This window comes from Trachinotus anak, unplaced genomic scaffold, assembly GCF_046630095.1.
Source record: "Trachinotus anak isolate AG129_WGS33_773 ecotype Australia unplaced genomic scaffold, CSIRO_AGI_Tana_v1 ptg000031l, whole genome shotgun sequence".
NCBI lineage: Eukaryota > Metazoa > Chordata > Actinopteri > Carangiformes > Carangidae > Trachinotus > Trachinotus anak.
In genome coordinates this window covers 1,050,725-1,065,597 of record NW_027273882.1, presented here as the reverse complement: position 1 = coordinate 1,065,597, position 14,873 = coordinate 1,050,725, and the positions used below count along the sequence as shown (strand labels likewise).

At 39.9% G+C, this 14,873-nt stretch overlaps 1 protein-coding gene across 3 annotated transcripts; it reads left to right on the top strand.

Annotated features, from left to right (window-relative positions):
- Positions 1 to 514: 514 nt before the first annotated feature.
- Positions 515 to 5,249, top strand: taf1a (TATA box binding protein (TBP)-associated factor, RNA polymerase I, A). 3 transcript variants are annotated; one of them, XR_011686498.1, is made up of 11 exons: positions 515 to 663; positions 1,140 to 1,328; positions 1,738 to 1,901; positions 2,237 to 2,350; positions 2,438 to 2,636; positions 2,910 to 3,031; positions 3,303 to 3,461; positions 3,743 to 3,809; positions 4,116 to 4,239; positions 4,317 to 4,484; positions 4,970 to 5,249. XR_011686498.1 is itself a non-coding variant. In XM_071467741.1 (11 exons), exons 2-11 carry the CDS (start codon positions 1,202 to 1,204, stop codon positions 5,020 to 5,022), a joined length of 1,284 nt encoding a protein of 427 aa, XP_071323842.1. In that variant the 5' UTR covers positions 515 to 663; positions 1,140 to 1,201; the 3' UTR covers positions 5,023 to 5,249. The 3 variants fall into 3 exon arrangements, 2 of the variants coding, with proteins under 2 accessions (XP_071323842.1, XP_071323843.1); XM_071467741.1 differs by having other exon boundaries at positions 4,330 to 4,484; XM_071467742.1 differs by having other exon boundaries at positions 544 to 652; positions 1,137 to 1,328; positions 4,330 to 4,484.
- The last annotated feature ends 9,624 nt before the right edge of the window (positions 5,250 to 14,873 follow it).

Sequence of the window (14,873 nt, the reverse complement as noted above, 5' to 3'; positions counted from 1 at the left end):
GCAACACAAATGTAGAAACAACAGAGCACCTGTTTTATCCTTGTGACATAATCCAAAATTTATGAGGATTCTTGTATGATTAGCTAAACTCCAAATCCATATATAGACCTCTTCTCTTTCAAAAATACTTAGTTGGGAGTAATCCTGAGGAACAACCATACTAAATTACTAGTTAATATCATCATAACAAAAGTCTAAATACACAAATGTTTCTGTGCCAAATCCCTCACATTGTGGAATGCAATAAAAATGAATTTTCTTTATCTAACAAATTGATAAAAAAAGGTCAAAAGCCCCCGCTCTATAGACTTATGTCTGAATATAATTTATTCTAAGTTACTTTTATTAATTATTGTTTTAATGGCTCAAATTTCGTTGCTTGTATATTCCTGTTATGTTATGTTCTAAGGAGGTATTATTCTGTTTTGGTACCTTACCTGAAATGTACAGCATTGAGGTTATCACTGTACCTGTCACCAATGTGTTATAAATAAAGTTACTTAAAAAAACAAAACAAAAAAAAGTAGCAGCTCCGCCTTTTCCGGTTGCATCAACCAATAATCTGGTAGCTTTTCCCTCCACTTCCTCAGCCACCAAACAGAAATAGTTAGAAACGTTTGTTCACTAATCACATTTAGCATCGGCACAGGAGGTAGGAGACGAGTTTACTTTATAGCTTGCGTCTACTCTATAGTTTAAAATATCTCAGTCTGTCTATAAATATCTATAATAACTTTGTGGGCAGTTGTGTAAAACTGTTTTAGCTTCAAACTTAACTAACAAGCTAACATTAGCTTGTTAGTGTGACTCAAAAGTCAGCTAATTGTGGTCTGCCAATGCATGTTTCCTGTTAGACCTTCATTACAAAGCAGTTAGCCATAGCTAACTGTCAGTGCCAGGTCTGGATGCAGTGTTTCTTCAGACGAATGACGAGCTGCAGGTTTTCAGGTTTAGTGTGAGCAGTTCAAGGAAGTGTAGAGGCTGACTGATGCTGCATACACACTAGATGTTTGTTTTTCTCAGTGCGAGAAGTAAGACTCTGCAAGATGTTTGTGTCTTGTGAGCCTATGTGCTCCTTCAGACTTTCTCCGCAGCTACCTTCATGGTTTGTAAGTAAATACTTATTTTGTTCCTAGAAGCGCCCATTTGAGGGAGTGATAAAAGGCAGCTGTCTTACCTGAGTCTGACTGCTGTGCTGATCATGGATGACTTGGAAACAGAGCTGGGGCGTCTTGAAGATGTGGAGGATGACAGCGACTCTTCGGACAACAGCTCTGCAAAAGGACAGAAAAAACCCAAGCTCCCTTTGGTTAATCCCATGTGTGTAGGTGAGTTGTGCAGTATCCATACATATGCTGTTCTTTTTCAATGTAAACCTATAAGAGCTACACCGATAAACTGTCTGGGCTGATATATCAGCCATTATTAATGTATCGCAGATGTATTGGTATCACATACTGTATGATAGCTGCTGAAGAACAAATAATTCCATAACAGAAACATTTAAAGATAAAAACAATTCCACCAGTACATAGATTGTTACAACTTAATGCAACTTAGTCATAATTTTTAATAAAACAAATTTACAGGTTTCCATTTGCAAATATCGATATTAGTATTAATGCTCCAAAAAATCAAAATCCAGTGTCAGTCAGCCTATAGAACCTATAATGGATAATAATATGTATGGCACATGCATCCTGTTCATCAAATAATAACTTTGTTTTTTACCTGTAGAGACACCGTATGAATCTGGGTTTCATCAGAGTACCAGGATCTGTTTGGAGCGGATCAGAGAAGCCATGTTACATCATAGATGGCAAGAGGCAGCAGAATATATGGCATGTTACCCCCAAATGTTAGAAGATACAACTCAAGGCTCCAGACAGCAATATAAAGAGGTAGGTTTTTTCTGTAGCTTATTTTGTATCATATACCCAGTGATCAGCCCATACGGACATATATGACACAAAAAAACATACATCACTACACATAATTCTACATTCATTCCACCCGACAATGTGAATAAAACCTGTCCCAAACTGTAAAATCCCTGTTTCTGTTTCCAAAAACACAGCCTCATTATTTTATACTGATCCAGCCAAAATACATTTGCTGGGATTGCAGATGTTTTTACTAAAGAGTATCCAGTATGTATAAATAAAGTGTCATGTTATGTATACAGTACTGTATGAAAGTTTGATATACACATGTTGGATATTAACTCTCTTTGTAGCTTATTTGGAGACTCAGCATTGAGATCCTTCACCATCACCCCAACTCAAAGCTGGAAGACTACAACAACATCTATGAACGAATGAAACATTCAGGATTTAAGAATTACCTCACGGTACGTTAGCTAATCTGACTGCACAGTGCACAGTTTGTTGATTTCCTTATCACATTTGAGACAAATTGTTTTTTTTTGGCTCTCTAGATCAGTCTGGAACATGCCTTCCACCTGCTGCTCCATGGTCACATTGAAGAGGCAAAGCATCAGCTGTCTGTGGCGGAAAGCTGGAGGCATGGGAAGGAGTCAGCAGCTCAGCATCAGAAGACTAAACTGATCCAGGCTTACAGGAGCCTGCTGGATTATATCATCTGGTGCGACAAAAGGTTCACACACGCTAGGACTGGTAAGGCAATACATGAGTCCATGCCCCACAGCATTTATTATTTACTTGTCTCTGTTACATTGGCACGCTGCAAGCTCTTGTGTGATGTCATACTGCCACCTACAGGGCAGACCTAGTAACTGCAAAGCAAAATAGAGGAACTTAAGAGCTGTTATGTTGTGAAAAATGTGCGTGTGTGTGCTACTTAATGCCCTCTGATGTGATTTAGTGTTTTAAAAATGCTTCTTCTTAGTTGTTTCTAAGCAGACCTTTTTATATGACGCCTGTTTTCAGACTTCCCTGACTCTGGTGACAATCAAGAGATGCGTAACTACTTCAGACAGGCCTCTGTGAATATTAAGGAGATCTTAAAAAATCCTGGTGTCTGGGACCCCTTCATACTGAGTTATGTTGAGGTAAGCAAGCAGCCCCAACTGCCAGATTTCATTTTTACAATTTGCTGACATTTTGTAGACCAACTGGGTGAGTCAATGAATCGGGAAAATAATCAGTAAATTCAGCCCAAGAATGGACCTACTGTACATTTTGATATCACCAGTGTCAGTTTCATGCTCTTGTATTAAGAAAGAACATTTTTGTGCTCCATGTCTTCGAATGTTCCTGTCAGGCCGGCTGTTGTAAGGAACTATCCGGACTCACTGTACAACCTTTGTGTTATTCTGGCAGATGCTGGAGTTCTATGAGGATCACAAGGAGGCTCTGAGAGTCCTGAATGACTACGCCTATGACAACAGTTTTCCACCCAATCCCAATGCGCACGTCTATCTGTACCAGTACCTAAAGCGACATGATGCTTCAGAGAGGAAACTGATGAAAGTGTTGAAGGTGGATATTAAAAACACTGTAGCTAGTACAGTGTTGAAGTATTGCTTTGTTTTGTCATTAATGACACTTGAAATGGTATTTAAGAAGATAACTAGAGCGTCTTCATATATTTCTTTTTGTTACTTTTGGAGAGCGATTATGAAACTAATAATCCCCATGAAACTGCATATAGTTGAGATTTTAACTAGAACTTATCTGATTGTTATTAGATTCAAAGTAACGCACACAAACAACACACAGTTACTAATGCATCTTTAAAACTTCACCTTTTCATGCTGTAGATCCTCCAGGTGTTGGTCCCAAGCCACGAGTTGATGTTGGAGTACAGCTCTCTCCTGCTTCAGTCAGGTAAAAGCAGGCTTCAGTTAAATATCTGCCATTTGGCAAGTTCACAACCTTACCAGATAATTAATATGCACAACTCAAGTTAAACAAATTCATGTTAAGAAAAGTAAAACGTTTGCTAAGTCATGACTTTGTGTGTCCATAGTACTTCTCAGTTGTGACAACATGGAACAGGCCACATCAAGAGTTCATTTTATTGTCTAGTTTTTTAAATATATTGTCTGTTATTATAGACATTTCTTCCAGTAACCTTTTCCCTGTTCAATAGTATCCATCACTATTGTGTTTTTGTTTTTTTTTTTCTTCAAGAGAAAACAAGTGATCACCACAAAGCTTTAGGAGTCGTCCTGGAAATGCTGGACTTCGCCTGCTGGAGGAGCAACCTGGATGCGTGGAAGTGTTTAAAGGCCATTATTCAGAAACTACAGTTACAGTACGTAAAAAAAAAAAAAAAAAGTCTGGAAAAATTGGGAAATTTAATTTTTGATTACACTTTTAAACACATTGCAGTTTTTTTGAACAGAGAAGACTGGAGAACGGTTGTCCATGAAAAAATGGTTGGGAAAAAGGACTATTGGCCTGCGCTGCACTTCACAAGCTTCCACGCCAGTAAAGACTCTGAGGAGAACCCAGAGCTGATGGAGGTGAAGGCGTCACTGACAAAAGTCCTTTGCCCTGGTAAGTCAGTGCACGTTTTTATACAATCACTCGTGGAGGTACTTTCATCAGATGTGAAACGATTAGTCAATAAATCAATTAGTAGAGTCAAAAAAACAATAGTGCAGGAAACTGCATTTTAGGTCGGGATGGAGGTTGGCATTCCACTGTGTAAATAGAAACTAATTTAAATGACAATATTTTGGAAGATTTACTTTTTATTTACAGCTAAGTTTTTTAATTCCCTGGAGCTTGCATGGAAATAGTAGCCAATATTTTACCAATGACATGTGGCCCATAATTCAGAAGAAATTAGTGTATTTATTTTTCATAAGAGCAGACAATAATCCTGTGTTGTGTGAAAGAGATGAGATCCATCCCAGTGCTGACAGGGTTTTCTTGCTTCTGTGGCACCGTTTTTTTTTATGAACTGGAACAGTCTGAAAACAGCTGAGAACATAAATGAAACTTTGCTTTACAGTTCACTGATGTCTTTCTTCTTGCAGATCTGACTCTTAAATACACTGCTGCAGGGGAAACCAGTGAAGAGTGGACTTGAGAGAATGTCAAACTGTCTCTTCAAGATTCAGAATCAAGAACGGGGCTGCGATGCTGAGACTGAAAAACCCCGACAAAGGTTTCTTGATGAAGAGCAAGAGTCTTTGCATATGCACTTTTCACATGAAACAGGGTTTCTTTCTTTTTTTGGGGGGAGGGGGGGTGGTGAGAAAATAGTCTTAATCTGAGTTTCACTGACACAGTGTACATGTGTGTGTTTCCAAGGTCTGTATTATATGTATTGCTGTATTATGAAGGAGCAAACTACGTCATCCACTATGTGGAGCTCTTGTTCTGTATATTTGCAGTGAGTATCTGGAGGGTATGACCACCTAATTTTGACAGAAACTGAGTGTAGCTCTGAATCAGCATTTATGGTGCTTTCATGGTTTCTGTAAACATTTTAATGAGAGCGGAGTCTCAGTCTGCCCCCAGCCGACCTTTGACCGCTGCATGGAGGCCTTTTAAGGTCATTAGTGAGTGTGCACCACACACACAGCCTGAGGGATTTTGTCTCCGTCAGCTCTATTGTCATGTGAGAATAATCTACGCAGACCTTTCAGCAACATGACGAGCAGAGGTTTAAGTCAAAGGGACAGACCACTGACAGGTGGTTACTGCTAATAGCTCTAAAATGTTATTTCCCTTGAATGCCAGAGCTGCCTGCTGTAAAAGATGATAACTGACTTGTGATCAGCTTGAATATGTGCTAGTATGCTACACAGAAATATATCCATCCCTGTCAGCCTTTTATGACACAAATGGTGCGGTGCAGTGCAGTGTTGCTTGCAGTGAAGAAGCTCATCATTGTTGATGCCATCTATTCAAAAAGAAAGAAAGAGGTTTTTGCACTAAGAATGTTTCTAATGGCATGAGCGGATCCTTGGCCTTCAAACACTGTTTACTCTCCTGAGTCCTTTGCACCAAACTATGAAAATAAAGTCTTGCATCCAGCAGCATGCCAATTTAATAAGCGAAAGTGTTTGTAACGATTCTGTTTGGGCTTGCTACAGTGTTGGCCATGCAGCAGCTCAGTCAGCCGTACTGTATGTGTGTGTTGCTTTGCAGTCATTACATAAACCAAAGCCCACAGCACTCGCCCGACCACAGGAGCAGCTGCAGAAGGGATCTGGGAATACATAACACATGTCGCTTGAAAATTCAAAACTCAGGGAGCAGTGGAGAGGATCAAGTCAGGAGCCGGTCACTGCGTTGGATAGTGTCCTGGTTGTGACCTTTTTTAAGGTTTTTTTTTTTTTTTTGGTTTTGTTGGAGGGGGGAGTGGGTTGAATTGTTTAAATCACCTGCACAGATGTTCACAGTTGAGGCGATCGTCCTGCTCATGAACTGGCTCTGTTGGGAGTTTGGTTTCTTCCTCAAAGACACTTTGACAGATAGAATTCAAAGTGAGACTCTTGTGTCTCAGGTCCTTTTGAACTCTAACTCACTCAAAGCTCACTAACATCCTGGGCCATAGTAGTTTGCTGTCAGAGCAATTTGATTCTTGTCATTTTTTCTCACCTTCTCCAAGAACAACAAGGACCTGGCTTGTTTGGATGTTAATTTCTCCCCGACTGGAGCAGACAAACTGGAGAACAGTTCGACCTTAGAGAAAGGTGTAATCACCTATTGGGGATCATCGAAAGGCACACACACACGCAAAAAAAAAAAAAAATGTCCTTGTTACAACCATCAGCTCATTGTTGCCTCCTGAAGCAGCAGCAGGGGTTGGGACAGGGTGTCCTAGCTGGTAACACGACAGTCTGTTTTTTCCCTGTAGCGTCCATGGTTGGATGATCAAGACACAGAGACACAATTTACAGTGTATGCGATACCAGTATAAATCAAACTATAGTCAAGGTCATAATTTAAACAAATTATACCAAACAACCCAAGTAGCTGTCGTGGTAAATGATTTGAAACTTTGCCAACAATGCACAGTACAACCAGAAATATAAGAAGCATAAGCGTGTACATGTGACAAATGTTTATTATCTCACTGCATGTATCATCGTAGCCCACCTTACCCTGCAGCCTTTAATGAGTTCACCTCATTTCAGATAATAGTGGATTAAAGGATACACATAAAGCTTTGTTGAAAATAAACACCTACGTTCAGTATATGAAGTGAATTTATTGTGCTTTTTGCTGGAAATTATTGCCTCGCTGTGCTTAAAGGGTTTAAAGGAGATAAAGTAGCGGGTTTCAGTATCTTGTATTATTAATGTAAATGTTCAGACTGGAGCCCAACTGGTAAAATGCCAGCATGGATGATTCTATTGGCCATTTTACAATATGACAGATGCTGGATATCAGGGTTGATGTGTATTTATCGGCCATACGTGAGAAGAAACTGCTGTACAGGGAAGTGATAGAGACGTTGTTGCCATTGTCCCCCAAAGGGCGCTGGCAAGTTTAAAAATAAAGGTGAGACTTATCACAGTACAAGTCTTAAAAAAAAAAGCGAAGAATTTGTTTATGCCAATATTGGCTAATCATGGAAGATTGGCCAATACACATTATATACCATCATATCTACCTTGGGGAAAGCCACCTGTTAGTACCTCCAGAGCTCACGATGCTACACGTTGTAGCTCGTTTGTTTACTCCGTACAAAAACTGAAGTGTAAAAATGACAAGCTGTGGTTCTGTCAGGGTGTTTATGCTAAGCTAAGCTAAGCTAAGCTAATCAGCTGCTGGCTGCAGCCTCAGATTTACCGTAGGGACATGAAGAAAGAAAGAGAAAAGACATCTGTCCCATTTTGAATGATTTCTTCCAAGTCTCAAGTACTGTCACCATTTTAGGAGATAAAGATTTTGTACCATTTGGACAGTTTAGTATCAGAAAATGCACATAGCTGCTTGCTCTTTTCCTCAAAGTGATTTGATTTAGCCTTTGCTGTACTCATCCTGTTGACTGAGAACATACTGTACGTGTTTACATGGGAGAATAATGGTGGCTAGAGGAATTGTTACACATTGACCAGCTGCTCACTGCATCCACTGGTGCTACTGGCATCTGAGCAGCACCACTGGTTCCACCAGCTTGTTCAGCGCACCGTCTGAGTAAAGAACAATGATGTATGTTCATGTGGGAATGCACCCCAAGGTTGTTGGGACATACTGTGCTGTAAAATCTATCAGGTAAAAAGAAAAAAATAAAGAAATAAAAATCCTGTCTCTGTAGGCTCATCTGACGACTCTAACAGGCGCTTTAAAACCTCCTCTAGCCCAGGGAGAAATTTACTGACGTCTTTGGCCTAACCCCACTGTGAACTGACAGGCATAATAATTGTTTGTGTAATTAATCATCAGTGAAGGTTGCAGGCTGAATCCATTTGCTGCCGAGGAAAAAAAAAAACAACAAAAACCACAAATCGTGTAAAGAGAGATGTTTCAATTTTAAGCCTGGCATAGAAAAAGGCCCTGGATGTTGCTTTGCTGTGCAAGGTGACATTAATTGAGTTTTCCCTTCTTGTACAGTTTCACTCCCTCTTCTCTGAACACCAGAACACACACACACACACACACACACACACACACACACACATAGACACACACAGACACACACTGCAGTTGGTGACTCAGGGTCTCGCTTGGTTGGTCTGCAGGGCTCTGAGGATTTGTAACCTAAAATCCAGACTCGCACAGTGACAGTGTAACATCTCAGTAACTCTGTAAGACATTTGAAGTCTGGTATGGCTTGAGAGTCGGGGGGTGGGGGGGCATGATAATTCAGCCATGCAATTTGGACTTAACATACTGATGTGTTTGCCAGTGCTGCGTGCTACAAGCAAGATAAAACAGAAAAACATGAGGCTGAAGTCAGAATCATCTTCAAAATACGAGCGAAGATCAAGCTAAGAAAATGAAAGGGAAATAAAAATCAAGCTCATGAATGAAAATCCTGCAGAAGTCAGCTTTAAGTCTTATCATAATTACATTTGCCTCAGTGCAGAATGGCCAGCATATAATGGGTGTATTCCAAACCTATGATGGCCCTTTTGAAAAGCGTGATAACAAAAGGCTTTTGACACACTCATGATACTGGCAGATGCTAAGACAAAAATTGCTTGAGGGGAGTCAAGTCTTGTGGTACTTCAGGGAGAGGAAAAAAAGCAAAAAAAAAAAAAAAAAGATTCCCAAAATATCCTACCCCTTCTGTCTGTGAAGTTGAAAGTGACAACTGCAATACCTTTGTTCTCAGAGTGCAGCTGCAAAAATAGCTTTCAATAATGTATTAGGAGAATAAAGACTGTGAGCTGATTTCTGGGGAGACGGCGCTCAGCTCTGTGTATGTGCCAAGACCAGGAGCTTTCTCTGCTGTGCACTGACTGTGAGAAAAGAGCAGGCTGGTGAACACAAACTGATCCTCTTGACTTCTAAGATTGCTCTACTTATCCAGGGTGGAATGAAATCTTGGCCTTGGAATAAACAGCTTAAATCCCTCTACATATATTTACATCTGATCTCATATCTTCAACAGGGACTGGACAATTACTGAAACAGGATGATTACACAGAACTTGTTCCTGACATGTTGTCAGTAGTATGGACCACCACTGCCCCCCCACCCCCGAACAGAAGACAAGCAGTGCAGAGCAGCAATGTAATGACTCTGAAATGCAAAGTACCTTGACCAGCAGAGCATTCACCTGAGGCTATGGAGGTTTAATTTCTTGCGTGCCTGAGTGTGATAAGTGGCTATCCAAATGCTGTGACTTTCCTTCAAGCTCTGCGGAAGCCAACCAACTGGAGCACCAGGGGAAAAAAAAACCCTGAATGATATGAAATTTGAAAAAAAAAAGAAAAAGAGGCATAACAGAATTGCAGGCAGGCATCAATTATTAAGACAAGCAAGACAAGCTGTGGCACAATCTACAGATGATACCTTTGGAAGGCTGTTTTTTTTTGTTGTTGTTTGCTTGACAGTATCTTGGGTGGTTTGACTCAGAATGAAATATTTCATCTAGAAGTGTATAGAGAACAGGACGGAGGCGAGTCACAAACCAAGTCGAGTTTAAGATTCATGGTGACCGAACTTTCGCTGGCCTCAAGTTCAAGCCAAGATAACCCTGGTGACATCATCAAAGTTGGTTTTTAAAACCTGCGAAAGCCACATCCAGAACCACAGAGGACATCATACAACTGTTGTCATATCCTGAACAGAACTCCCCATGATGAGTAAACTAAACTGTGTGTGTGAAATCAGAGGACTTCCCATTTAAACTGCCTAAAGATGCGTTTTTTCTCAACAGCATTTTATAATAGGGTTTTTTCATGGAAGACATTTTGACTCTTCACAATAGGAAAACCACAGGTGTCAACAGTAAAAGGAATGATGACTGAACTCCATGTATCCACTTGAGCGTCAGGGTCCAGGTGTTGTCCACGCTGACTCACGGGACACTTGAATATAATGATGCCATTGTTCATGTGCTTTTCCCACTATATCAAGTCAAGATGTCTGCTGTGAAAAAGGCCTTTTGTTTCTACGCCTTTGAGGCGATAAGCAGAGAATATGTACTACTGTTTCATTTGTAACTGTGAACCACTTTGTAGCATGTTCTATATACATTATATTCTAATATACTCTAAATAAGGTTTGTCTTACTTTGAGTTATTATAGCCCTCTCCTGCAGGGGGCACTCCAGCTACCTGCACCCTACCACATGTATTTGATGTAATGTGTCTGTAAAGCTCTTTTTACACGGTTGTTTTGAAGTCCCATCTCTCTCTCTCTCTCTCTCTCTCTCAGCCTTAAAAGGTTTCTTATTTGAAATGGTTATGTTGAAAGGTCTGAATGTGTGAATAGAGCATCTGGAAGATCAAATTTGCTTTTATTCAACATGTGGGCATCTTTTGTGTGGATTCACATGACGTAAGCTCCTAATTTATGCCCTTCTCTTGTCCTTCTGCTGAGTGTTATGACTATACAGGGGAGGATAATGCCTCCCGCTTTCAGTAAACATGTAATCTTAGATTCTCACTTCCCATTCTATTTCTGCTTTTTTTTTTTCAAAAATGAATAAAAGCATAATGGATATTTATACTACTTGAGAGTTGATGTCATCCACCAACACACCCACACACTTATCAAACTTGCAGTCTGTACATGAGGCTTGTTTTGCACTTGGTGAAATCCTGTGAAACTCTACAGGTATAATACTCGGTAGGTTGAATGATTCTTTGAAATGGTTTTTCTGAAACCAACCTGTTAACTAAGAACACCACACTGACTCATACAAGCATACATGTGCCCACTGACTCATGCTGTGCCCACTAATCTGTAACTCTCTGAGTTCAGTGGGCAACGAACAAACAGTGAGCGCGACCTGACCCAAAGAAGCCTAGTTTGTCAGTGCACCGGGGCTGCATAGTGGGTGATTGTGTGGTTGGAAAATACAACAAAGCCGAGTGCATTTTGAATCAATGTGGGAGCTGGAGAGCGTGGCCTGTCTGCCTGCCTGCCTGCCTGTCTGCCTGCCTGTCTGTCTGTCTGCCTGTCTGTCTGTCTGTCTGTCTGTCTGTCTGTCTGTCTGTCTGTCTGTCTGTCTGTCTGTCTGTCTGTCTGCCTGCCTCTATACTTCCGCCTTTACTCATCATTCTCTCAATCGGCACTTCCTCTCGTCCCCTGTGTGTCTGGATGGCTGTTAGTGAAGATACTGCTGTTGAACGTTTCCATATTATGTAACTTTGACATCACAAAAAAATGTGTCATTTGGATGTTTAATGCCTAAATGGTGACAGGTGATTAAATGCGTTAGTGCTTTTAGCTTTTAACCCTCTGTAAGCAAACCGTGGAAAGGATGGATTCAAGCTGATCCGGTATTTGTCAGCCAGAGTTTTCACTTATTCAGTGAAACATCTAAACATCCACCAGATGGATTGGCAAAAAAAAAAAAAAAAAAATGTACAGATGTTCATGATCCCCAGAAAATTAATTCTGTTTGATGGATTGCCATGAAATTTGGCTCAGACATTCTTATTGCCCCCATCGGCCTCAGCTGTACTTTGTGTTTAGAGCCAATTAGAAAATGTGGGCACGCTAAACTAATTCAATTCAATTCAATTTTATTTGTATAGCGCCAAATCATAATATACATTATCTCAAGGCACTTTACAGGGTAAGGTCAAGACCTTACTTTGTTACAGAGAAAAACCCAACAGTTCCCACAACGAGCAAGCGCTTGGCGACAGGGGGGAGGAAAAACTCCCTTTTAACAGGAAGAAACCTCCAACAGAACCGGGCTCAGGGTGGGCGGCCGTCTGCCTCGACCGGTTGGGTTTAGGGGAAGATAGAAAGAGGGGGAGGGGGAGGAGAGGGGAGAGAAGAGAGAGAATGCAAACATTCTAAAATAATGAATGCAATGAGGCAAATAAACCTGAAAAACACAATTTCTCAAAAAGATAGTTAAAATAATTAAAAGTGGTGACCAAACATGGCCCTATAGCATTGCTGCATTATCTTCCTGTGTTTCTATGTTGAAGAACTTGAGAGTGTCATCAAAAGAAAAATGTAAAAAGGTAAACAGAGTGGGGAAAAACACGTCAGGAGCCCGCAGCTTCTCCCACTTCACTTCTCTATAGACTTATACATAGTTTAAACCTGACTGTATTTGGTGGATATTTTTGAAATGGCAATATTAGTTTTCTTTTTAAATAAAGTGGATTATGATTTCATACTGGAAGAAGAAATCTGTGAAAATGTCCTTATTTTAAAGAATAGGTTTGATGATATTCTGTATGTTTCTTATTGTCAGAAAATCCCTTGAAAAGACCAAACAAACGATGGGTTTGTCTGTCTGTTAATTTTTCCTGACTGTTGCTCTCAACCCCAAGGCCATTTGTTTCCTCTGAAAAAAGTTTATTTATACTGTATTTTTACTTGTCGTAAAATAAAGTAATTTCCTTTAACAGCTGGACACTGTAGTTTCTAACAAACATTACTCAAACCGGTGTTCAGCCATGGATTAAGGCACATTTGGTTTTGATTGACTTTAGTGAGTATTTATGGCAGCGGAGCAGAGCATGTGAGACTGACTCAAAGTTCATTACAGTTCTCATGTTGATGGTAATGAAGAAATATGTCACCCAGAGCAAATATGCGGCTCATTATGTTTGTTTAAATAGTTTTTGGACAACATTGGAGCTCTATGGCACAGAAGAATAAGATATATCGGGTTTTACAGAGCCATTAGATTTAAGTAGAATTAATTCATTACTTTTTTTGTTGACATTAAAAAAAAAAAGACTATCACTGGACTTATCCTTTACACTTCAAATTCAACATTAGTCTACATGATATGGAAGCCAAACAGCTAAACAATTCAAGCTTTGTGACCTCCACTGAATCTGTCTGCTCGTAAATTTTCATTGCCTGACCTCACTCAAAACTGTGTCCTTTTTCTTTTGTATTCAAAAAAGCTGTGATGGTGTATTACAGGCTGACATTACACCGCTGGCCTTTTTTCTATGCTGGCCTTTAAATTTGCTGTTTGTGTGTCTTTGTCTTGTGTCTAACTGTGTGTTAGGTCAGATTAACAAATGGTAAGGCCGGTGGCAGGCTGAATAACAGCATTAACCAGAGAACAATGGGAGCGTGGGACTAAGCCCTTTCACAACCTGTCTGACAGCTTGTGGCGTTGATGTCATCCTCTGACTCAGGCTGTTACCTCCGCCGCTGTTACCCTGGACGTTTGGATGCATGACATCACCAAATGACACATATCACTCTCCACTACTGCCTCTCTGCCCCTCTTCGTCTCCAGCCATTTGCATACTCATCAGCTTTCCCGCATTGAAGGCTTCCACTTTGACAGTCTGTGAACAGGGAGGAGAGGCATCAAAGGACATCATTGGTTTTCCAAGGAAGCTCAGATAAAGGGAGAGAAAACACAAGAACAAAGACTGTCGGGTCATGTGATTTTTTTTTAAGTAGTTTTTTTTTTAAAGGAATTAGTGATGTTCACTGAAGATGACAGAATAACAAAAATATGTAACTATTACGACTCTTTGTTACAGTATGAAGAACAGTAAATGGTTGACAGCATGTTAGAATCCAAAATAGGCAGCAATAGTTTGGATTTGCTTTTCAGTGAAAACCGTGCATCTCTATATTGAGTGATTCTGAAGAAAAACTGAAAAATTAAGTGTGCGTGTACGGGTTGAAACAGTTCTGTTAAAAAACATTTGTGATATCGGAAAAATACGTTGTCACAGAACAAAAAACAGGGCTGTTTTTGTTATCTCGTGAAAAGCAGATGTTTTGGAAATATATGGTTTTCACAAAGCAGAGATGACACATAGTTTATACCATTAAACACCTTTTCTTTTATGAACTGTAGGAAAATGAGATACACAACATCAATAACTGATCACTATCAACCATGGAAACAATAGTTTCACCACCACCCCAAACTTCTGGCAAGCTTTTTCTTGAGAATATAAACATTTCATACATGGTTTATGTTCTATGACACCATAATGTAGAGCAGATTTAAGTGTTTATTGATACATTTATCATCATCCTCCAGTGGACACCTTAAGGGTGGCTGTTATATAAACAGATAATGAAAAACAATATAGAAATTCTACTAGAATATGTATGTTTATGCAACATAATATGTATAAAATGTCTTCATGGGAAATGTTGTAATTGTTAAAAAATACTGTTTAATAAACAGCCTGTGAATATTCTCATTTGTCCAGGTCATAGTATCTCAAAGGAGTTTTGAATCGAAAGCAACTGGACTTGGTTATTTGTCTAGGAAGACGTTTCACCGGACCAGTCCCAGCCTGGTCAGGTGCGAGAAAGAACTGATGAAGCCTCTCGGATGAGAGGTGAAACGTC